Source organism: Dicentrarchus labrax, unplaced genomic scaffold, assembly GCF_905237075.1.
Source record: "Dicentrarchus labrax unplaced genomic scaffold, dlabrax2021, whole genome shotgun sequence".
Lineage (NCBI taxonomy): Eukaryota > Metazoa > Chordata > Actinopteri > Moronidae > Dicentrarchus > Dicentrarchus labrax.
This window is the reverse complement of record NW_026136705.1, coordinates 22,610,487-22,635,085: the sequence shown is the minus strand read 5'-3', so window position 1 is coordinate 22,635,085 and position 24,599 is coordinate 22,610,487. Positions and strand designations below refer to the sequence as shown.

At 39.3% G+C, this 24,599-nt stretch overlaps 1 protein-coding gene across 1 annotated transcript in view; it reads left to right on the top strand.

Moving 5' to 3' along the window:
- gabra6b (gamma-aminobutyric acid type A receptor subunit alpha6b) overlaps nt 1-24,330 on the top strand; it is a 29,877-nt gene extending 5,547 nt beyond the window's left edge. Inside the window, exons 8-10 of the mRNA XM_051401707.1 lie at nt 4,066-4,355; nt 10,995-11,251; nt 19,317-24,330. Coding sequence (XP_051257667.1) covers nt 4,066-4,355; nt 10,995-11,251; nt 19,317-19,329 — 560 coding nt within the window. The 3' untranslated portion in view covers nt 19,330-24,330. The remainder of the gene's footprint in view (nt 1-4,065; nt 4,356-10,994; nt 11,252-19,316) is intronic.
- The last annotated feature ends 269 nt before the right edge of the window (nt 24,331-24,599 follow it).

The following is a 24,599-nucleotide window of genomic DNA, read 5'->3' as shown; positions in this document are numbered from 1 at the left end:
GAGACTGAGAGGAATGAGAGACTAAAAGACAGAGACAAAGCAAAGAGGAAAAATATGGGGAAAATTCCTACCTTTTATAATTTAATTTCCCCTTATGTTAATTTTCCACAAGCTGCAGCTGAGCGGAGTAACACTGGCCCTTGTAGGTTCTGTAGTCTGCGCTTGTATTTGGAAGCGAGCCAGCACTTCGAGCCTGCGCACTTCTTCAGAGAATAGATACCAATCATTAGTGTTCCTGTGGAAGTTGAGGCCCCATGCAGAAAGCACATCTGTGGCAACTCATTAACCTCACTCGTCCTGCTGTTTTCATTCCACTCAATATTGGGTATAGGATAAAAAAACTGCTCATTCTTTGGATTGGTTGTTGTTATAAAGGATCTGTGGGTAGGCTCAAGGCACACTGGGTATTTTAGAAGAGGTCTAATGCCACATTTTGGAATCATCTTCATATGCAACACAGTTTGTTTCTTAAATGAAAGCGCCCTGGTTATGAGCTCCTAAAGTGCTTGCATGTAGTTCCATATTTTTCTGGCGTAAAGGACAGCAAACAATATGTCCAAAAAAGCCTTTATCTTAGTATGTTTCATCAATGCCGGTGGATATCTGACGTTTCATGTGACATAGAAAGTTGAAAATGAGGCAGAAGAGAAGACAAATTGCTACATGGATGTGCTCCACTCTGCACATAAAGTCATAGTATGTTGTGCGCTGGATTGTCAACAACCTCTCTAAGAGCTGAAAGTCCCTTGAGCACAAGTCTCACAGACTTAATTGAGTGTGGCCTAATTTGTACCTTGCTTTTTTTTCCCTATAAAAGCACATAAATGCCCCAAGCATTTCATTTCTATCCTGTCTTTATACTCCATCCCCCTCCCTCCTACACTCTTTCTTTCTTTCTTTCTTTCTCTTTCTCTTGCCTCTCCCTCCTACCCTGACAGGCTTTCTTCCCATGTCCCTCCTCCCCTTTGCAATCATTCAAGTTGTGCTTGAGCTTGAGACAGTCAGCGTTGGCTGGCTATCCGAGGAGGTTGTGTTTCGGAGTTGCTAGCTTTCACTGCTGAAGTGGTGTGTAGAAAATGCTTTTGAGACATTATTAGGTGCATTAAATCCCCTGTAAGTTCTTGCACTGCTAATGAAATGTGTACAGCTACAGCACACATTTGGTAAAAGCATGGATAGCAGTGTTCAATGGCCCTTTTTCCCTGCTTGCTTTAGCTTGATGAAAGTGAATTAGATATGTACTTTGTTAATGGGCCATTAAAAGAGATGTTCATTGTCAGCATCTTTCTCTGACTTAATAAGGATGGAATCTGGGCAACACAGAGGAAAATCCTTTTTCAGTGACTAAGAGGCATTTTTTAAGGTAAAACTGCACTTCAGATCTATTTTTGGTATGTTTTCATAGTTTGACACTTCAAAAGTGCCTCTAAAATGCACCTGCCATGGACCTTTTGTGTGGTCGAATCTATTCTCAAACCATCATGTATCCAAGAGAATTTATGAATGCCCTCAGATCTATACAGTGCTTTTATTAGTTTTATATTCTTTGAGGTTGTACTCAGAGGGATCCTTGTAGTCTATGCTTCAATCTGGAGTTTTGGCCAGAATTTTACAAGATGGATTGACAGTCTGCACTAAGACTTAAAAGCCTAGTGCAGTCTTACTTCAACTAAGAAAGATATCAAAAAACATCTTGCTTTCACTCTCCCACCTATCCACTGATACGTTTATTTATTTTATCTTTTATCGTCATCTTTCCACATTGTGAGTTCCTTATTAACAAATGAGCAAATATTAGCAAATGCTTTGTGGCTTGTGTCTGGTCATCTTACTGGATGGCTTTCTCGAGAATGTTTACAGACATTTGGTCTCTTTTATTGGCGTGCCAGTGCGGGGGCATGGGTTAGTCTGTCTATGGACAGATTAGCATCCACTGAAGTGACTTTTTGGCAAACCTCACTGAGATGAAATGCCACATGGCCTGACATTCTAGTTATATGCCATGAAACAGAGCTGCTGCCATGTGTCAGAGATATTCCTTAAGAAAATCAACTGTGTAACTCTGATTCACTGATTCATTGGCAAAATTTCCTCATTTTGTTACATTGAATTGCACAATGTTAGATTATATCGTGTTGCTTGATATGTAATAATGTGATTTTTTTAGACAAGACACAACAATATTTATTTATTTATTAACACCCACCCATCCAAGTGATTAATAAGTGGTTAATATGTTGCCATCAATTTCAAACATGATTCAATATTCTGTGCAAGCATTTATGTGCATGTCTAAAATTTGAACGAGAATTAGCTGATTTTAATACTGTTGCTTTTTCATCTTGTTGCTTTTTCCACTTTTCTCCATTACTAACATCATATCATACATTTATCAGCATGACAGGAAAACTCAAATTTTAAGCAGAAAAAACAAAAAGCATACACACTATAAGTAAGATTTCAATCTCATGCACATAGGAATACACTGGTATTTTGGAAAATACTTTTTTGTTGATAGCTTTCAGACCTGAGCGTCAATGATTCACAGTGGTTCATGCGAAGACCTCACTAGGAACTAGCTTTGAATCATCTCTGCAGAATTGTTGTCAAATAAATACTGAAAACATGAGTGCTTCAACTGCTATCATCCCTGCAATGCTGAATGATCACAGACGTTATTTGCCAGATGGTAGATTTTGCTAAGAGAACTGAAATAATAATGGCTTTTTTTTTTTAGCAACATAATGATACAATGGCTTTGATGAGGTGACCTGATAGATTTGATCTATTGATTTGGAGAAAAGATACTCTAGTGCAGACTGAATGTTAGCTATTTATTCAGAAGTTGTTTTGCAATGTATAGTGACATTATGTTTGGTGATGTCTGTGTGTGTCTGCGCATCTAGGGTGTTTGTGTGTCCAATTCAAGATGATTGCAGTGGTCCCTCATAATCAAGCCTCTCCATTGTTATTCATTTACAAACATTTGCAGGCGTTAAGTCATATGACAGTTTTACAGAAACACAGACATTCACCCACTTCACTTTTCTGGAACACCATTATTCACAACACTAAGAGTAAAGTAAAGAGGTAAATAACCATTGTCCATCTATGTAATATACTACCTCCTGCATGTTTTACTAGAATGTTTATAATAATAATATCCTGAAAATGATCTCTATCAGAAAGGGGTCACTGAAAACATGATTTAATTGTACAACAGTGCTTTACTGAGCAATGTATCAAAACAGCATTAAAGGAATAGTTAGACATTAGTTAGACAAAAACAGTTTTTCACACTATTAAAAGAGTTAGATGAAAAGATCAATACCATTTTGATGTCTGTGCATTACATATGAAGCTAGAGCCAGGAGGTGGTTAGCTTAGCTTAGCATTAAGACTGTAAGCAGGGGGCGCCTGGTTAGCTCAGTCGGTAGAGCTGGCAACCCATATATACAGGGTTGCTGCAGCGGCCCTGGTTCAAATCTGACCTGCAGCCCTTTGCTTGGGCAAAGGGCTTGCGTGTCATCTCCCCTCTCTCTACCCACTATTCCTGTCAATCTTCAGCTATCCTATCCAATAAAGCCATGAAAAAAAAGACTGTAAGCAGGGGAAAACAGCTATCCTGGCTCTGTCCACAAAAAAAAAAAACTGAACACCTCTTAAGCTCACTAAAGAACATGTTGTATATCATGGGAATCTCAGGGAGTAACGTTACCTTATGTTTTTTGGCTAACAGGAAGAGCAAAGTGACTTCTCACAGTATTTTCTCTTTGTGTGAACATTAAACAAACAAGACAACAAATGTGTTAATTAGTGAGCTTCACAGATTGGTCTGTAAATCTTATCATCTAACGCTTTGCAATAAAGAAAATAATCGTATTTCACAACATGTCTAATTATTTAATATATTATTAAGACAAAAAAAAGGTTCAAATAACATACTGCCACAGTATCCCAAAACAGTAAGAACAAAGACAACACATCAATCGCAGCACCATAGTGAGATAACATGTGAAATGAAGAACAGCAGGTTCCTAACGTCTCTTTCCTCCCTTTATGCAGGTATCACCACAGTCTTGACCATGACAACACTCAGTATCAGCGCCCGCCACTCCCTTCCCAAAGTTTCTTACGCCACGGCCATGGATTGGTTCATCGCCGTTTGCTTTGCCTTTGTTTTCTCCGCCCTGATTGAGTTTGCGGCCGTCAACTACTTCTCCACCCTGCAGGCCAACCGGGAGCTGCGGAAGGCAGCAGCCATGAAGGCGGCAGCTCAGGAGGCGGCAGCGGCAGCGGCAGCTGCAGCCGCGGCTCCGGTTGCAGCCACAGGGAACGACGGAGAGGTTTCTTCAGTAAGTCTGCCCCTCTGTTTCGCACTTTCATTGTTTACAGGCATTGACAAATCTGTTATGACTCGAGTTTTAACCTCATAACAACAGACACACAATCACTTCCAACTTGTCTTAATACACATTGTATACAGTTAGTGATTATTGGTGTTAGGTACAGATACAGACTTTACCAAGTGCACGGCATTGCTGTGGTGATCAGAGCTGCACTCACAGGAAAGGAAAAAGGCTTCACTTGGCCTGATAACATGCCTGGAAATCTCTTCATCAAACCACTGCATCGGCGTGTCCTTCTGCCTTTTTTCTCATAAACCTAAACTGAGGTTCAAAATAATGTAATTCTTGGGAGAGCTTTATGCCCCATTTGCTGAATGTTTGATGTTATAACGTCAGCGCTCATTTTCTGAGCTATTCTCCCTCATTGAACTTTGCACAGAATAATAACATGTATTTTGTCTATGTAACCTTTCGAATTAGCTTAAATTAGAAAAGGCATACTGATTTCAATTTCAGTATAACATTAGCTGACTGCCAACACTTCAGGTTTCACAGCAATGATGTACCACTGCCTTTACATTAGAATTCAGTGGAGCACATGCAGAAAGTTGTGGTTTAGTATACGCAGTAGTTTTACATCTTGAAATTACTAATACTCCCAGTAAATGAACAGAGCAGAAGAGGTTTTTTTTTATGTGAATGGGTCACACTTTGCTGATGTGAAGCTAAACTTTATTTATTTAAATTTTTGTGAAAATGGACCATGTTTTGCATCGTAACCATACAGATTCCAGCAGAATGTTTATGACTTATTATTCATTCTGTTTTGATTGAGTTATGCCCCGGAGAAGATGGGGTGCGACGTTTGAGGCAATTTGCATTATTTGTGTGCAAAATAACTGATAACAGTGGCAGTATACCCTGCAGTACTGATGTTGGATACTGTTGTGGATGTATACATGTCATCTTTCTGTCAGTATCATCTCTCTTTATTTCTGGCTCTATTTCACACTCATCATGTCTTTCATCTTCCTGGTTTAACTTGCTCAGTTCCAGTCTCTTGCTAAGCGTATTTCTATTTCCTTCTCCTCTTGTCCTTGTTTTTATGTCAATTTCATTGTTCTACTTTTTTTCAGTTTCAGTTAGCTTTTTTGGCTTGATGTGTAAACACATCTGTGTTGCAAAAGCAGATAAATGTAATGTAGCATTATCCCCATTTTTCTGCTTCTCCTCCATCCCCCGTGCTGTGCTCTTCATGTGAGCCCTCTATTTTCTTTTGCCACACACTTGCTCCCTTTCTCTCTCATGCACAAACACACATCTCTTGACCGTCCCTATTTTGCCTCTGCTCCTCTCTTTTTGCTTGAATGTGCTGTCCACATATACACACCGAGACATCGCAATTGCCGCTTTATCCACGCTTGTACTCACAGTCCCACAGAAGGACACACGTGCACACATAATCTGCAGCACACACACAAACACATATACAGGGTCATATGAATGCATACACATAATCTGCAGTAACCACCCCCACATCAATACAGTTCACTCATCACTCTATACAATTTCTTATCCATCCATCCATCTACAGTGTATCTATCGTCCATCCACCCCTCTCACCCAGTCCTCTATTCTGCCCTGTAACTCTGTGATAACCACAGAGAGTGACATGAGGAGACAGGCGGTGGTTCTGTGAACGACGTTGCTGCAGATTATGTAAGAGCCATAGATTAAGGGAATATCCAGCAGATCACTGCAGGCTCACAAGAAGGAGGGCAGCCACCACAATGAAGCACAGTGGGGGCTGAGAAAGCTGGCTCAGTCCATTTCTGTGGCGCAAGATGGAGAGATGGATGTGAGGGGCCAGTGTGGTGTGTTTTTATATTGTGTGTGCATGAGAGAGAGTTACACTGAGAGAAAGAGAGAGTGGGAGGGATGCATCATGGAAAATGACTGCTTTCAACAAATATGTAGGAGGGAGACTCTTCATTACACAGAAAAAAGGAAAAAAAAAAAACAATGGTGTATCATTGGGAATAGAAATAGCCATCCACCAGTCACGATTTAAAACACTACGACCTGTTATGACTGTCAGGTAAGGCCACAACAGGAATGGAATCCTCACAACAACATATGATAAATGGTTTATTTAATGAACCAAATATACTAAACACAAAGGGAAGGGAGTGTTGTCAGTGTGTCTAAAAGGTGCATGCATTGTCAGTGGCGTGTGTGAGTAGATGGTGCAGTATGCGGTGCAGGAAATTAACAACATAAAACACATGTAGGAGGAGAAAAAGAAGTGGTGAGGGAGGGAGGGAGGGAGGGAGGGAGGGAGGGAGGGAGGGAGAGAGAGAGAGAGAGAGAGAGAGAGAGAGAGAGAGAAGGGACCTTTATTTATAGGCCCAGCCACAGGTGCCGGCAATCACAGTATTAGTGATCGCTGCTTGGGAGAAGAGACATCCTGATTAAAACTGGGACGGATTTGATTTTCAAGCATTTGTCCTGGCATCCTGGTTTCCTGATAATTAGACTGAATGAGTGTTATTATTTTTTTAAGCTCAAGAGTGTTGACAAAAAAATATAGCATGCACTGTACCTAAGGTTGCTCTGTGGTGTTTTCCTGCTTGCGCTAAATAGATCACTGGGACAGTGTGGAACCAAGAGCCGCAATATAGATGCCCTTTTTTGATAGACACTGGCAATCATAGAGTTTAGCATTTGGTGTCTTTGTCATCTTCTTCATGTTTTCTGCCTTGCATGTACTACACTTTTGCATTTCTGACCTGCAGTCAGTAGGAAAATGTCAACCTTGTGATCATGTGTTCTCATGTGTGTGCTAGCAGACAACAGGACACAAGTAAAACTTTGAAATGCTCGTCAAAATATTTCTGCAACACACTAGTGATCAAAAACTCCAAAGAGTGTATATTTAATTCTCTTGTCCAATAATTGTGTGTATGCCTGTGTATTACCTCAGCACTCATGCTGTGACTTGGTCACACATTTCCCAGCAAAAACCTTAGAGTATAATCAAAATCTCATTGTTTTACCTGTTAACCAGCAGCAAGATATTTTCATGATCTCATAGATTTCATCTGTCTCACATAAATGATGAAACCAAAGTTTAAATCCAACACCAACAATAACCCAGCAGACTTACAGTAATATTTGTCCAGCAGATAAAATGAGTGGACCAGAGTGACTCTGAGTCTGTACAAATTCTGGATTTGAGCAACCATGTTATGATTCTAAATAGAAGATATTTGTGTAATGTTTTGATTTTTTTCCCCTTTTGCTGTGTTGTCACTAGTGTTTTTTGAAAGTTCCCTCTGGAACTACCATCTACAGAAAGATACAAACTAGTGGCTAAAATTATACCTAGGTTCAAGTTAGAGTGTGAACTTGAGGGAGGGCATGATCCAGAATCAGAAGTCAGAAAAGTATTTTAAAGTGTTGTTTCATTATTTATATTAATGATATTTAGAGTAATGCAGAAAAATTACATTCTATATACAGCTGACGATCAGGTAGTCTGTGTTTTTACTTGTTAGCTTTATTTTCTCGTTCACTGATTCATCTTGTATTCTTGCAGCACTAATGATGAATGTAAACCATAACACAGAAACACAAACTGAGTATCTGTAATCTGTGTATTTTGCATTTTTAACCCCAACCCATATCCATTTTCATTCTATTACTATCTAAACCTAAACAATTAAAAAAGAAGTGCCATAGCTGATATAGCAGGATAATTACTGCCCTGCAATGCAATGCATTATAGAAAAAGTACATTTACATACACATATCCAACTCCACTATCTACTTATAATACACCCACTCAACACCCACATAGATGAACCTTCATGCACTTACTCCCATGCCATATTGGTAGGGCACAGTAAGTCACTTCATTTCACACACTGACACCTACACATACCACAATGAAACATATATAATCATACATGTAGCTCCCACTCACCCCCACACATGAAAACCTACCACACCCAAAATATCCATACATCATTCAGTGCCCATCCTCTCTGTGTTAATGTGGGTCTGTTGAAATCTAAAGAAGTGGATAAAAGGAAGAGGAGCTCATCCCTCTGGGATTTGACCAGGAAGAAGCCAAGCACGCCTGTTGTCATTATCGAAAATAGCTTATGCATCGGATCAGCTGCACAAACCTACAGTACAGTGCACACACAAGCCACGCATGAAACGTGTACTCACTGCATGATCTTGACCAGTTATATCCTGCTCGACCAGATTCCTGTTTGAGCATAAATCCTCGATCTCAAATTAACCTTGACCTTACAAATGAGCAGTGATTCAACAGGGGGAAGCACACCTAACTCACAGATAGGGGCACACAATGTAATTGAGCGATGAGAAAGCTTAACGTCAGGATGACCAGCTGTTAGATCACCTGGACCAACTCCCTCTCACATCCCTTCTGTTCTCCACTGCCATGTCCCTATAGGGTTTCACATATGCTGATTTATTGTTTTTTTTATATCTCTTATTTTACCCGATACACCTTTCACCGCTCCCATTAAATTTTTTCTCTCATCTCTGTTAAGAGTGAAATACTGATAAGACTTTAATGTAGATCATATTCCCTTAAAGACATTTCTCACAATAATGAAGCCTGAAGAGAATTGAGGATTTTTTTAAATCTTTGATCATAATGTAGCAGCCTCCTTTCTTTTTTGTCTCTCTTTTTGTCACACGTTGTACTTGCCAACTATCAGTACTATACAATAGTTAAGGATGATCTTGTGCTTTAGGGATACCACAGATTACCGTTTTGTGGTTTACCACACAGGAAGAAAGATATTCTATATTAGTTTCAGACCAAAAATAAAAAGACTGTACTGTAATCTATAGTCAAGCCAAGCAAAAATAAAGACATTTTCTCCATGGACTTGTAAAACAACATGTAAAATAACACCCTCTATCCATAGACCTTCAGTTCTCATATGGAAAAATCATGCTCTACTGTGTATGGATCTTTTTCTTCTGTAACGCGTTTCCATGGTTATGCTCCTGACATCAGACCTTCATACAGAACTGGAATGACAGGATAACTCAATTTAAACAAATCCACTGTATTTCATGGTCATGAGTTGTACATATCAATAGATACAGTCTTAAATGCACATTTACTGTAGGCTGAAAGTGTGTCTAGGTTTGTGAACTCAGGGACTAATCTAGTGTTATTTTGAGATTGGCCACCATGCATTTTTGGAAGGGTTCCCCTCAGCCAGAGGACTGTAACAGTTTAATAGTCTATCAACCTGTAGAAGAGCATGTAATCCTGTAACCTCACAAATCCAGCCTAAATCTTGCAAGTTCACTCTTCGCTCCAAGACTGTAGGATGGAAAAAAAAACATCCATGGTGAACTGAATAAGCCCGACAGCTGGAAGCTGGACTGATCAGTGAACTAGGGAGTTTCTTTCCTAAAACCTGAGAGCAATTATATAAAACTCTACACTGTAATGAACTATCGTTATTCTACGAAAGTATTGGTTCATGTTAGAATCACAAACTTGTTTTGGTAAAGAATTTAGGAAAACTTCATATGCAAATGTGGTATTGAACTAGCATAAAGGTAACATGAAATTAGTTTAGAAATGGTCATATTTGTGATATTGAGCTATATAAATAAATCTTTCCTATTGTAAGATAGCCACTGTTACACAGGTATATCGAGACTTGCTTGATCCATCAAGAAGTAACTGTTCCATATGGTACTTCAGGTTGTCCCAATAATGTATACTGTTTTCTTTAGTTTAAAAAGGAATGACTCTCTCTTTCAGTCTCTCTCTCACTCTCCCCTGGCTCTACCTACAGGCTACAAGGTGTTGCATGACCCATTTCACCGATGTACTCTCGCTTTCTCTCTGCACACATACTGTAGCTGATTTACAACTATTGGAGAAGGGAGCATGTGCTGAGATCACACTGGTTTACTGAAAGTTGATGAGGCATAGCGATAACCATGTGTCAATATACTGTGAGACTCTTTTGTTTAATATGTTTTGTTTGCTTTCCACAACTGCATCAATCTTCATGGAACGGGTTGATTGAAATCACATCAAATCAAAAACAAAACATCATTGATTTCCTTTGTTGAGCTTAATTACTGTGGTACTCATTGGTTTTCTAGACTGTTTTTATTTATTTATTTATTTATTTATTCATTTCTTGCACACACACACATTACCCACATGCACGGATGAAATCACAGCTGTGAGAATATGGCACTAACATTAGGTTGTGTACTAATAGTGTATAGTGGAAAAAGCCCACCAGTTAGACAGAATTTTATAGGTTCCCAGCTGAATATTCTGTTTTAAAAGTGAGGAGGTTTTTTTTAGTTTAGCTTGATTGTGTGTAATGTGTCAATGATGTCAATATACATTTGACATTATAGCATGTCCTTTTACATACAGACTCAGTTTCTACTACAGTATTAACATTCTTGGCACATACAATATGATGTTTTATGACGCTGTGGGTACAACAGCACAGCACTGGTTTAATTATTAATACCCTCATATTACATCAGGCAATTTTCTCTTTAATGCTGATTTCCTCTTACAGATTTTATATGTTTCCTCTGTGTATTTCTAAGGTGGATGCAAGTAGTATGCTGAAGAAGAGGATGAACTCGGCCCCACTGTTTGACCGCCCTGCAAAAACATTTCCCAACCCACCTGTCAATGCCCAAGCCTTCCTGCAGCAGGGTTCAGCTGTACCGGCCAACAATGTTCTGACTGGCACCAGCATCATCGACAAATACTCCCGCATCCTCTTCCCCCTTTCATTCGGAGCCTTCAACCTGGTCTACTGGATCGTCTATCTCACCAAGGACACAATGGAGATGTCCAGGTGAGCAGAAGGCATGGTAGTTACAAATAATTATCGCACCTCCTTAATGAATATAATTAGTTTGGTTAACTCTTGCACAACCTCAACCGGGCTAACTGCAAAACATATTCACAAGTTCTGTACTTTGCTTGTATTGAGTAAAACTGGCACAGACTTTTCACGTCCTTAATCTTGTGAACAAAATGTTTTTGCAAAAGTAACTGTGGTAGTTTAAAAATGAATCAAAACGGGCCACTGCATGGCCTATTTTTTCACTTTAAATGTTTACAAAAAGAGATTTTAATGGGCTGCTTAAATTAATAATAATAATAATGATGAATAAGTGAAAGTTTCCAAAATTTGCTGACATAGTTTCCTTCGTCAGCTCACAAAGTTGGTGCTGATGTTGACGAGCGGCCTGATTTCATCAAAGTTGTTGGAGTTGTCCATCATTTATTATGATGATAATTAAGTGCTCATGGAGGCATGCAGTAGCTAATTAGTGTATATATGATATTGCAGTTTGTTCACGAGTACTTTTGAGCAACAAAAAAAAACACCTCACATGCTGTATGTTAGATTACACATCGAGTCTATAATGTATGTGTAAATTCTGAGCACAATTGTCCATATTTAAAAGCACATTTTCAACACATGGTGCATTGTGCAGAACTACCCCAATACTCAGAAGAAGGTTGATGAAATGTACATTTGACAGGTTGTATGGTGCAGTTATACTTTGCTTTGTTTATCTGTGTATGTTTATTTGAGTATGTGTGTATGTGGGAGGGATTTGGGATAGTATGGGAATGTACAGTTGTCTGTGCAGCTGTCTCCATAATAGGCTTTGGATTTTAGTTCATATGTGTGTTTGTTTGCCTGAGAACCCATATATTATTCAGCAGCCACACAAGTTTTTTACATTTTCAGCTCTAATTATTTACCATATGGTTTTCCAAATGTGTCAGCACAGTTAAAGAGTGGCCACATGCTTGATACAGTAGTTGAGCTATAATTGTAATACAGGACCACCAAGCAACACTGGCAGGCTCTGTATTTGTCATTGAATGTGTCTAGCACTGTACCGTGCCAATGAGCTGTAGTACTCATAGCCTGTAGGTGTATGTGTTTTCTATACACAGTGAACTATAGTCTAAATGATGGCAAGAAAATGCACACTCCATGTCCTCCGTGTTTTTGGACATTTACAAGACATAGTTTATACTAGAATACATGCTAGCTGCCTATAAGGCTGTACTCAGACACATCAGTTCTTTGAGCTAAATGTAGATGTGTTCAGTCAAATCTATATCAACACATTTTAAAAGAAAACTGACTATACTGAATCACCATTGTCACTGACCCAAACAGCAGCTTTTAGCAGTGGGGCTCCCCACATGTATGACTGAGAGCACCATTGTCAGCTTATCCGTGATTGTTAAAAGCTTATTAAAAGACAGTGAAAGCCACAGTCATAATCTGATGTCATCATAAATAATTGGCTGCTGACATACACTGAACTGAACATGACAACTTTGACTTGCAGCGTACCAAACACTCTACTGAACAGTCAGAATCAGCACTGAATGTTGGGCCATAGGACCAGTGATGTGTTTGCTTACCGTTGTATATACTGTGCCTTTGAGCAATCACCTCCTGTATGTACTGGCGTGCCTGAACGATGATGCGTTCATTTACTGGCATATGTAGTGCATTTGAATGGTGATGTGACCACTTTGCTTAGGGGAAAAAAAGTGAATGAAGTACAAAGTCACTAACCTTTGAACTGAACTTTGATTGGAATCAGCAAGGTGATTCATGATTTCCACTTCTAGTTTTGGGGGGAGGGGGGTGACATGCTCGGGCCACTGTGATACGGACTCCTCACGTTACATATTTTTATTAACATTTCATATCATATGCTAATAAGCTTACAACTAAAAACTGTAGTGGTTCTGTATTCTCAGTCGACAACACGTAATTTAAATCTGAATGTTTGAGTTTTAGTTCTTCAAAAGTATAAACATTTTTGTTTATAATATCTGTGATCTGGTGTATGATGTTAATCAAAATGGCATAAAATACAAAGAGCATTACTTGAAACAGCAAACAAACAGGACACTAGCGTGGTTGTCAAGGTGAATTGGGAAGGATCAGAGGCACATAATGTCAATTTCACAAGTGGTGTCTTTCAAACGTACATGATAAACTGAGACATATATGTGACTCACAGCGGTTATTACTAGTAGATATGAACAACAGCAGTCTTCATGGCATTGTTATTGCCAAAGCAATAAGTCTGTCAGCAGATGAAATCACACTGCAATGTTTTGATGACATCAAGAGACGTATGTTGCTCTCATATATCACCTCTACAGATCCTGTAGGGCTTGACACTTGACAGAATGAACTGAGAGTTGCTGAGGGTTTTGCTGGTTGAAGGAGAAACCTCAGTTTATGATGCATGTGTACGTGCAAGTTTTTGCGTTTGATTTTTCCAACCATATGCTCTAAACAGATGCATATGCCTGGTTGTGCATTTATGTGCACATTATCGATGTGCTTCGTGACTCCCAGGCTTTTCAACTGTGTGGGATCAGCTCCTTTCATTCCCTGCCTTGCTCTTTCTCTAAAAAGGGAAAAGCCCTGCGGCCTGAACTGAGACAAGTCAGATGACATGACAGTGTTGGCAGGCATTGGATAGCTCTGTGTGACTAACCCTCTTAGTGACACTCTCTTAACCGTTTCTATTAATTGATAGGGACTGTAAGTGAGAAAGCATTGGTGGTCTCAAGGCCCTGGGAATCAACAATTAGAAATGGGGAAATAACATAAAACAGTTTGCATGTGTGTTTGTGTATAAATTAATATGTTCAAAACAATGTAATGTCTGTGCATACATTCAACACTATGACGGAGCAAGTATAAGCATTGAGTGGGGGTAGTGATGAAAGGAAAGGAGAGGATGAGAGGAGGTGATACAACACAGTGCCCCAGGGCTGATAACTGAAAATCCCAGTGGTGTTAGAACTTGTAAGTGACCAGCCAGTGCAAAGAACCAGTACAACCGCAGGTTGTCACTGTGATTTATTGTGGTTACGTAATTCTCACTGCTCTGTCACCAATCACGGTTGCTGCAGATGTTGAATTTACAGTTGAGTTAATTTTAACTCACATAGGTTGGCATCACCCACTTTTGTGCAACATTAAACAGGCCAGCTATGTACACTAGTATTTATTAAAAAATGCAAAAACTAAACACTAACTATACTACAAAGGTGTGTGTTTGCGTGTATGTGAGAGAGGAAGCATGTGTGTGTATGTGTGTGTGTGAAGGTACGCATGTCTGAGTGCACGCCTGAAGGAATGTGTCTGTCTTTGATATAGACACTCAATGCTCGGAGTGCACGAGCATGAAACGTGTTACATCAGAGACACAGAAACATGTGAAGCGGAAGACTTGAGTTTCCTTTTCACATGTGTGGTTGTTTAAGGCCAAATTGGAGTACATGTATGTGTGATCTTAAATTAACAGTACCAAGTTAAACTTCTGGAGTGGCTGAGACCTACGGTTGCACAGTAACCTAACATTATCCATGATAAAGATGAACAATAACAATAAAACTTCAACAAAATACGCATCAGTACGTGTATATTCAGAGAAGTGAAGCAGTCCAATACTTACCCATGAACACTGTTAAGCTATGCAGAGCTATTTATACCCAGTATGTTACCGAATCAGACTGTGAAAGGATTGGGGAGGAGTTATTGGTTTGGTGAGTCGCTAGCTGGCGATCCTGTGAACTAGGCTGGGAAAATGTGTGTTTCCGATATGAAAAACATATTTGCTGTGCAGTGTCCACTTGTGCACATCGGAAGAAGCTGTTTCGCTCCTATTGTCCTGTGTGCAGAGTTAACAGCTCAGCATTAGCTCGATTTGTGCTTCCGTTAGCATGTTTCCTTTCTTGATTGGCCATCGGCGTGTTTGCAGATCTCAGAGAGCCATGACCCGGTGAGGGAGAAGAGAAAAGAGCAAAGAGAGCGACCAAAGTACAACTGGCTGTTTTGTTATAACTGGTCTCCGCGTCATCAGGGGATCTTGGGTTACGGTAACAGGAAGAGACCTGGGAAGAGGTCACAGGATGTGACCATCATAATAAAAGTTATCTCCTAGACGTTAAGTCACACAAAAGGAATGAACTCATTTTAAATTTTTTTTTTATTAATCTTCGCTTAAAATGGCTAGATGACTAATGCTGAGTAGGTGCGGTAGAGGGACCACTCTGCTTAGCTTGTTGGGCTTTCCTGTCTTATCAAAGAGGAAGCAGAGCACAGGCAGATCTCCATGGGAGAGAGAGAGATGGGGGAGGGGGAGTACAGAGACAGGGAGCGGGTAGCGGCGAGAGGGACAGAGTGACACTGAAATAAAGCGAGAAATAGAGAAAGCAATTGAGTGTGAGGGATAGAGGGAAAGAGCATGTATGTGAAGAGAAAGTCAGGGACAAAGAGCAGTTTTATTGTGTGGTAACAATTTATCTCCCTATAAGGATTTGTGAATGTTCACATTTACGCTTCAGTGTGCACACAGACGTCCATGTAAACACAGGTAGATGTGTGAGGAATGCATTCATGCAGGCACACATAAACTAGGTGACAAAGGCAGATGTAGCAATTCCCACGAGACCGCAGAGAGAAATATGATAGATAGTGGATCGCTGTTTATATCAGTCTTCTTTGTTCCCTGTCTGAGTGGCCTGTAATTGAATGATCATTACACCAAAGTTATGGCTACGGCCCTGCAGTCAAAAATAGGAATTGAGTTGGAAACAGCATTTAGTGGTTTTGATTTATGAGCAACAATGGGGAAGTTGTTTTTCAAGCCTGGCACTCTGATGGGCAATAAAGAGGAGCAGGGCTTATCACCTGCTGTACCCACTCTAACACACATACACTAGTCAGCCTCCCAGCCAGCCAGTCAGCGACCAGTCAGCCAACCAGCTGGGGCCCTTCATGGAAGGAAGTGTTTTCAGCAAATTTGTTTCCTTCATGTCTCGCCCTGAATGGTGCTATTCATTAAAATAGCCTCCAGTCGGTAGGCACTGCTGCCATAGCACATTTATACACTTGTTCGCCTGTATCCTCACAGAAGTAGACACACACACACACAAACAGAGTTTTCTTCTGGTCCAGCTCAACTTTACAGGACGACCTTCTATGATGAAAGCAAAGCTACAGAGAGAAAAAGGGGTCTGTATCATGGGCCGCTATGGGCTTTCAGTTAGGGCCACTGGAGCTGTATATTTATCTCTCTGGAGTGAAAACGACTACTCGCTTTCATTTAATGGATGTGATATTTGTATTACGGTGGATCTAACTCAGTATCAAGGGGTCACTAGTGTGGGTAGTGCTGCATAAAAATAGCAATAAAATGTAAAGTGTTAATGGTGTAAGTGTGAGGCATTGTACGGTGGATTGTGATTCAACTATGGGACATACCACTGAGCAGGGCTGCTTTCAATTTCACCAGAGCTGATGTCTACATTGGCCCTGTTTAGTCTAACAGTTTATGTGACTGACAGCTCAGGCACATGTACATCACTGCAGTCTTCACTCTCGTTTACACATATTCACTCATATGCATCTCCGTCTCAAATCTGATTGCAATATATCTTGGATTTACCAGGCAATATGCAAATCTGGGAAAGTCCAGAGGAATCACCCACTGAGGAATCTCAGTCCAGAGGACTTTGGTTATGCACTTGAAACTGTTTTTGCTCATCATCAGGCTCATGCAACTCCCTTACCCATAAATCACTGTTATCCGTACAGATCATAGAGTGGCTAAAGTGATCAGGGGTCAGACAGAAGCTTCTTTATGTCATTTTTTATATGACTGGAGGAATACGGCTTGTTTCAGTGCAATCTGGTTAGTAAAGGTTAACATTTTGCTCACAGACCCCTCTTGCTCCACAGTCACACAGACCACTGCAGCTAACGCAGCAGACGACTTCAGCAAGATTTATATCTACTGTTCTGTATTTAATCTATTTAGTTAAGCACTGCTTTAGGTAAACTTTATAAGATAACTCACATAGCCAGAGACAAACGCTAAGATAGCACCATCCTCCTCCTCTTCCTCGTCCTCCTGGCGTGCATTTGTCTCCGCAACTCAGCAGCCTCCTCTTCTGCTTCTCAATACTCAAACATGAACAACAAACCATAGTTTTTTTAGTGCCCCTCTCTCCCCCATGTTTACATTAATTTGTAATACTGGAAAATATTACATTCAGTGTAAGAAGTAATGTTGTGATCGTACACTCTTGTGATACAGAGACGAGGGAGGATGTACGAAAGCAGTATGCAGCACATACTGACTGAGTATGTAGTATTCAGTTCGTCAGTATGTGACTTCTAGCACAGCCTCTGACACCATCGGAAGCCAGATGATTTACAGCGGCTCCAACCATCAATCAATTATTGATTGATTCATTCATTCATTCATTTTCCCTTCTTGAGAGGTGGTGCCCCCAAGGAACCTTAATATTAATTAAAGTAATTATGTCCTATTATCTTTGATCATTTTGACAGCAGAAATTAATTGATTGCATGTACACAGTTTGGGCTTTTTTATCCCCACCACTAGTCTTCTTCCATCTGTTTACTTTACTACTTTACTAGCAAATATGAATGTAGCATGTAGCGGGACAGCCTTGTCTAAAGAGAAATGGTCTAATCACCAAAACGTCACAAGTTCTGCAAGAGCCAGTATGAGTCTGTCAACGGTTTCATGACCTGATATGATGCCCTAGAGCAAGACACTGAACACTGCTCGCTAATTTTAAGTCACAATGGATACAACTGTGAGTTATCACGTGCAAGTGAGGCGTTTTTCTTAAATAACGGAGGATAAAAACTGTACAACCTTATACAAAGGTCACAGGAATCCTTTGTGTCTCATTGGCTTGCAGGTGTTCTTGTTATAATGTTCCAGTTACCCGTTTTTAAAATCAATACATAAGATAAATAAAATTGTTGGCAAATATATCAACAATATATTCTGTTTCATACTAAGTCATCAGTTAAGCCTCACAGGTGAAATAGATCTAGTAAGAGACCTGGGAAGTTATTATAGTTGCTTATGTGTAGCAGAATCAAACTGAAAAATAGCTTTGGTTCGCTGATTTAAACCCTATTTGGAAATATAGTTAGAATGTATAAAACCTTTCATTTTTGTTGTTGTTGTTGTTGTTGTTGTTGTTGTTGTTGTTGTTTTGGATTGCACTCTTTTGTCAATTTAGAATGAACCTCTTTCCTCATGTGTTGTTTTTGTTTGCACTAGCTGGTTTTTGAGAAATTTGTAGCCATCCTTCAAATGCTATGAATTAGCCTCCGGTTTGTTACAATGCACATGGACACAGACACACAGACATACCACTCTATCACATCCAGTCACAAACATACATGTGTATAGACAGATGTGTTAAATGCTTAATATCCAGTTAGTGAATACAGACATACATTTTAAACTATCTACCAACCAAAAACGCACAGAAAGCTGGCATTTTTTTGCCAGCAGCCATGTAAGTTCTCTGGCTGAAAATGCCTCTCAGTGCTGTCAAAAGTGTCTCCTGCTTTAACACATCAGGCGGAGGAGGTGGAGGTGTGAACTACCTGGCAGAGGTTCCCAGACGAGTTTCACAAGGTCTTTGGAACAACTTTGGCAGCGAGGGACTGAATAAATTCAAATTTTAAATTCAGCCTGGAATGGATGCCAACCTTCACAGCAAGACTGAACTGGAGCATGCTGTTACATCATACCAATGTGCGTTTGTGCTTGTCGGCAGGCAGATGTGGACGGATGTGAAATGGAGTAGGTGTGTGAGTAGGTGTCTGTATGCATATATCTGTATGTTTGAATGTGATAAAATATCATATTTATAATTCAAAGAGAAAACCGTTATTTACTCTAGGAAGCTATACCAGGGTGCTCTTTCTCTCCTCATCTCTCCTTAACACACAGACAGTGCACATAGCTGCCACTTTTTCACTAATTATACCTTTATTTCTCTTCTTTCTTTTTTTATAGGGATACCGTCTAAGCCAAGAGTCTTCGTCTTCCGGGAAATCACACACTTGCATACACCTGCACGGACACACACGCAGATATATACACACAATAAACAGATGACAAACGTTTGCCAAGCACTCTTTTATGCCACCTCAGTGCATTGTATTTCTTTTTAAGTACTCCCTTGGAAAGTGGGTGTGTTGAGAGCAGATGAACCAGCTTATATTGCCAACTTGACCTGGGAGCTCACAGCCTGTGGGCCCCAGGCTCTGGAACCATTTCAAACAGGTATTATATCTCTCTCTGTCTCTTTAATTTGTTTATTTCTCTTCCTCAACATATATATTAAAAAAAAAAAAGTGTCTGTCCTGTATTCCCTGCCCAAGTTGGATGGGGCTGGACATAACAGCTAAGCTAGCTAGGCTGCAGCGCCAGAGGCAGAGCCACTACTTTGTTGTATTATTTCTGTATGCGTGTAGCATGCATGTATTACCACACATCTTCTTGCATGTGTGTTTGAAATGATACATTCCCTACACCGATACTTAGAACACACTTGAGGAAATGAGTGTGCCCGTTGTCCTGACTGGATCCAGTGTGACTGACTGACTTGCAGGAACTCTCTCACTCCCAGCTCTTTTTTCTACTCTTCTTTTTTTTTCCCTGCACAACACTCATTTGCAACAACATTTTGTGGTTCATTGGCTTAATTTCCCTCCGCTGATGGAGTACAGAGGACGTGAAGCAAGATCTTCAAGGGGTTTTTATGGTGTGTTCCACAGATACGTTGGCCTGGGTGGATATTCGTTGTCACATGCACATGCAGATGGAGAGACGTGCACGTACAAATATAAAAAAAATACAAACACTAAAAGCCCAAAAGCTGTGATCCATCTGGTATACCATTTCTTGGGAAAATTTACAGAAACAGAGGACACTGCAAAATTGTTAGGAAAACAAAGTTAGCCAGATATTTAGTGTAAGCCAGAGGAATTAGTCTGAGCTGCAAATCCAGGACATGCAACACATGTCCGTGCACTATGAATGTAAACATAATGGATTGATAATGTGGCAGTGTCTTATGCCAGACATGCATTAAAAAAGCAGGAAAACATGCAATCAACACATTACAGCACATATACTCATTAGTATCTGATATAGTAAGGTGTTTATGTATACTGGCAACTCCCTATCTTTCCCCTATGAAGATTTAAGTCTTTAGACACTAACATTGTTTTCATTTTCTTTTTCATTGTTTCCATTAATTGTAGTAATTTTAATTGAAGTTAAAAGACTCCTACATTGGTTGCCAATTATTTCTTGAGATGACAATTATGGCTTTTGGTTTTCATTAAAAAACAGTGAAAAACAGAATCAAAAACCTATCATCATCATTTATACAAAATGCCAAAACATATTCATAATTAATCCACTTGTGTGGATTTGCATATGATTATACACCGTTTCCAATTAAGTGGGTAACATGTTAAAGCCATGTGGTGTCTATATATAAACTGATGTGTGTTTTCTTCCTCATGACATCCATCATCCACAAGAATGTTCTCATTAAAGGAGTCTCCTATTAACACAGGGACCTTCTGAAATAGAAAAACCTGCACACTGCACCAAAAGATTATAGTAGTCGTGAAAACTGTACACTTCCTCTGGCTGTTCAGTTGATATTTGATTTTTCTCACACAAACATTATGAAAAAGGATTTACAACTGTTGGTAATAACCCTTTGTTCTTAATCATCTATGAAAGTTATATAACAATAATTAACATGATTTCCTAGTTCTTAAATATTGTTTTATGATGTTTTTCTTAAAGGAAGCTCTGCATTTGTTGTAATTATGTGTATTTCTTATGAGCATTTGTGAACAGACCAGCATGGTAGAGCTCAGTTCAATAAGGCTGACGTAATAAATAAGTAATGCATGATTAAAACTTTACATCATAAACATAGTTTTTCAATAACAAAAATATGCAATGCAATAGAAAAATGCAATATGGACTATGGTTTGCTTAAAACCATATTCTGAAGTTGTAAAGCTTTTGTGAACTTGCAAACAAGCAACTCTATTGCCAGGCAAGAACATCAATATTGGACAATTCTGCAAAAAATCGGATTACATCCAGTGCCAAGGATTTTAAATTGTTGCTTTCTACAATATTTGTGCATGGCAACTATACGACTAAGGTATGGTTAGACTTAGGCTATTAAAAAAATAAAACTTTAATTGCAGGTCTGTGACAGGACTCATGAGTGTACTTTAAATCTCTGGACAGTTGACATTGAAATTATGTGTAACTGTGGCCTACTGTTGTCAATTATGGAGTGCAAAAGAATTTCTTCATTTGCCTGTTGTTGCATGTTTCTTTCACTTGTACACCAGAGGACTAAAAGAACAGTGGTGTCAGACTGTATGAACTGTCTTTGTATCCACCCTCTATTTCTACTTCATTCACCCTCCTCCGCTCTGTTTTTGAGGCAGAGGCTGATGAGACAGGGCATTTCAGCCCTTATTGCCCTGTACGTCAGGCTCTATTGTGGGAAAACCTGACTGCCAGTGAACTCAGACTGCTACAGAACTGCTGGCTCAACCCCAATGGAGCCTCAGAACACCAGCGACCTCCCACCTCCAGTGGTGACTGAGTGCGTTTCTGCAGAATAAACTTAAGTCATATAGTCAGACAGAAATAAGCTGCAGTGAGAGGGTGTGTATGGAAGTGTGTGTGCGAGCGTGTGTGCTTTTTTTTATATGACTGATATGCTCATCTGCTTTTATCAGTGACCCAATTGATCTGCCCTCTGACCCCAGCCTAGCTGCTCTGCTCCATCGCACCTCCGCGAGAACGGCACTTGCATGACCTCCGACCCTTTATGTGCTTGTTAGGGTTGTTGAATGTAGAAGGTTGTGAACTCCATAGAATATATAATTCTATTGCTATGGTGACTGCGGCCATAAACTGCCCTTTTGTCATTTTGTTTCATTCCACAGGCATGGGCTTTATTGATTCTTTCATTTAGCCAGTGTTAATCCTTTTTTTTTTCATTTGCCTAGAAATTGTGGGCACAATTTAGAAGACAATGAATGCTCTACATTGTTACTTACTCTGTGTATATTTTGTGAATATGATTAAGTATTTCTGTAGGTTGCTATTTGTATTCCAACTGTATGACCCTGCTTGATGCTCAGCTGCACTGCATTAACCATTTGTACTGGTTTGAATGACAGACTTTTGTCACTTTTGTATTTGAACAGTTTAGTTCCTCCACATTTGCTCCTTGTACACATTGCTCTCCATTATAGTTTGTATTGTCATGAGGATGGCCTGTTTTTATTTATTCAAGTATTTTGTCCCCTGTTAATAAATGAAGCCCTAGCCACTTTTCCCACAGAATTGTATATTGCTATGTTCAATAAAGCCAGTTTGTATGTGCATATATATGTATATATGTATGCACATTACATATTCCTCTCTACCAGTTGTATATAACTACCACTTTGCAGTGAGACAAGTATTCTAAAGTAGTCTTTGAGGCTCTGCTCATTGTGGGATTATAAAAATACAATATTTGTTATAAGGTGCAATTTGTAGCCCTTCTTAGCAGGAAATGTTCTTATTACTGCCATAATTTACATTATATGACATGTAAGGAACCTTTTTCATCTAAACAGATGCCTGAATTTACATTTTTGGATAGTTATTAGAGTCTGTCACCATGCAGAAGATCACAATGGTTTAATATAATCAATTTCATTTGTTACTTTAAACCACACAGTATAAAGACAATAATTCTAATTTCACACATGAATGCTACTGTACACTAAATGTGAATCCTTTACCACTCCCAATGATTAAAGAAATGATGTGATATGAAATGTCTTCAGGGAATATAGAAGGGTTGTGTTTATGTTTGATTTATATAATTCTCTCTCGATATGTTTTACTCTGTAAATGGGTGACACTACAGTGAACTACAGCATATGACACTGAGAATTGGTTGACATTCAGTGGCACTTTGCACTGCAAACACATACAAACAAACAACCCTGTTTACGCAGCTATATATAAACAGCTACACATGCACATGCAGTGCACCCTGGTGTAGATGAAAAGCTGTCCATGCAAAGAAACCTGCCAACTCACAAACCTTTTGCCTAAAAAACTACAATAAAGTCATGCATTTAGCCCTAAAGTAAAGTGACCCTTTAACCCCAGCAGCGTTAACTCTCCATTCATGTACCCAAAATGGGGAAACCTCTGCCCCCAACCCCAAGCACACTCTCCTATCACTCTGCTTTCTTTCCTCTACACTATAAGAGCAGCCGGCAGGCAGAAATAACCAGAGGACTGAAAAAAAGGAAGTTTTATCATCCAACTTCTTGTTCCATTCCAATGCAAACACATGTGCTTCCAAACCTGTCTTAGTCTGGGTCACCGTAGCCAATCACAAAAGGGTAGAGTGCCACCTATTGGTGCACAACCTGAATCCTCTCCCTTCTCTATCACCACCTAACCACTCTCCCTCCTCCCACAGACACACTGGCACTCAACTCCTACACACTGACTCACCATATGTTTTTTACACACGCACAGAGAAAATCACAGTTTGAGAGCACACAGCAACCACATGCACACGAAGACTGACATGCAGAAATATGTGTGTACATGTGAGAATTCAAAGAGATGCTCATGCATGAACAAATATATACCAAAAATACAGGACACAGATTTATACCGATACAAAACACCCACAACAATAATCACCAAATGCACTACAGGTACAGTGAATTGGAGTTGGGCATAATAGATAATAATTTTTTAGATAAAGTTACATAGCTGAATAATATAACAAGAAATTATTTTATTATGTATTATTGTCTCAAAGCAGCTGTGGACCTTTGTTGCATGTCATTCATCATCCTTCTCCCTCCTTATTTCCTGTAATTTGTCTTCTGTCAAACCTATAATAAAGGCATAAAAATGCCCCCAAAAACATATAAAAAAACGATTATCTCAATAACTTTTGCTTTAAAGTTTATAAATGATTTAAGAATATACCTATTCATTATGTAGAACTGTTACTTGTGTGTTTATTTAATTTAAATTACATGGTTCAAAGGGTCTTTAGGGAAAAACAACACAGAATAATTTATTTATTTATTATTATTATTTATTTGTTATTCATATAATTTAATAAGATGATATTTTATGGAAGTCAAATTTATCAATCAAACAAAAACAATAAATTCTGACAAATGATAGAAAGTATACCTGAAGCATGAAAAGTGT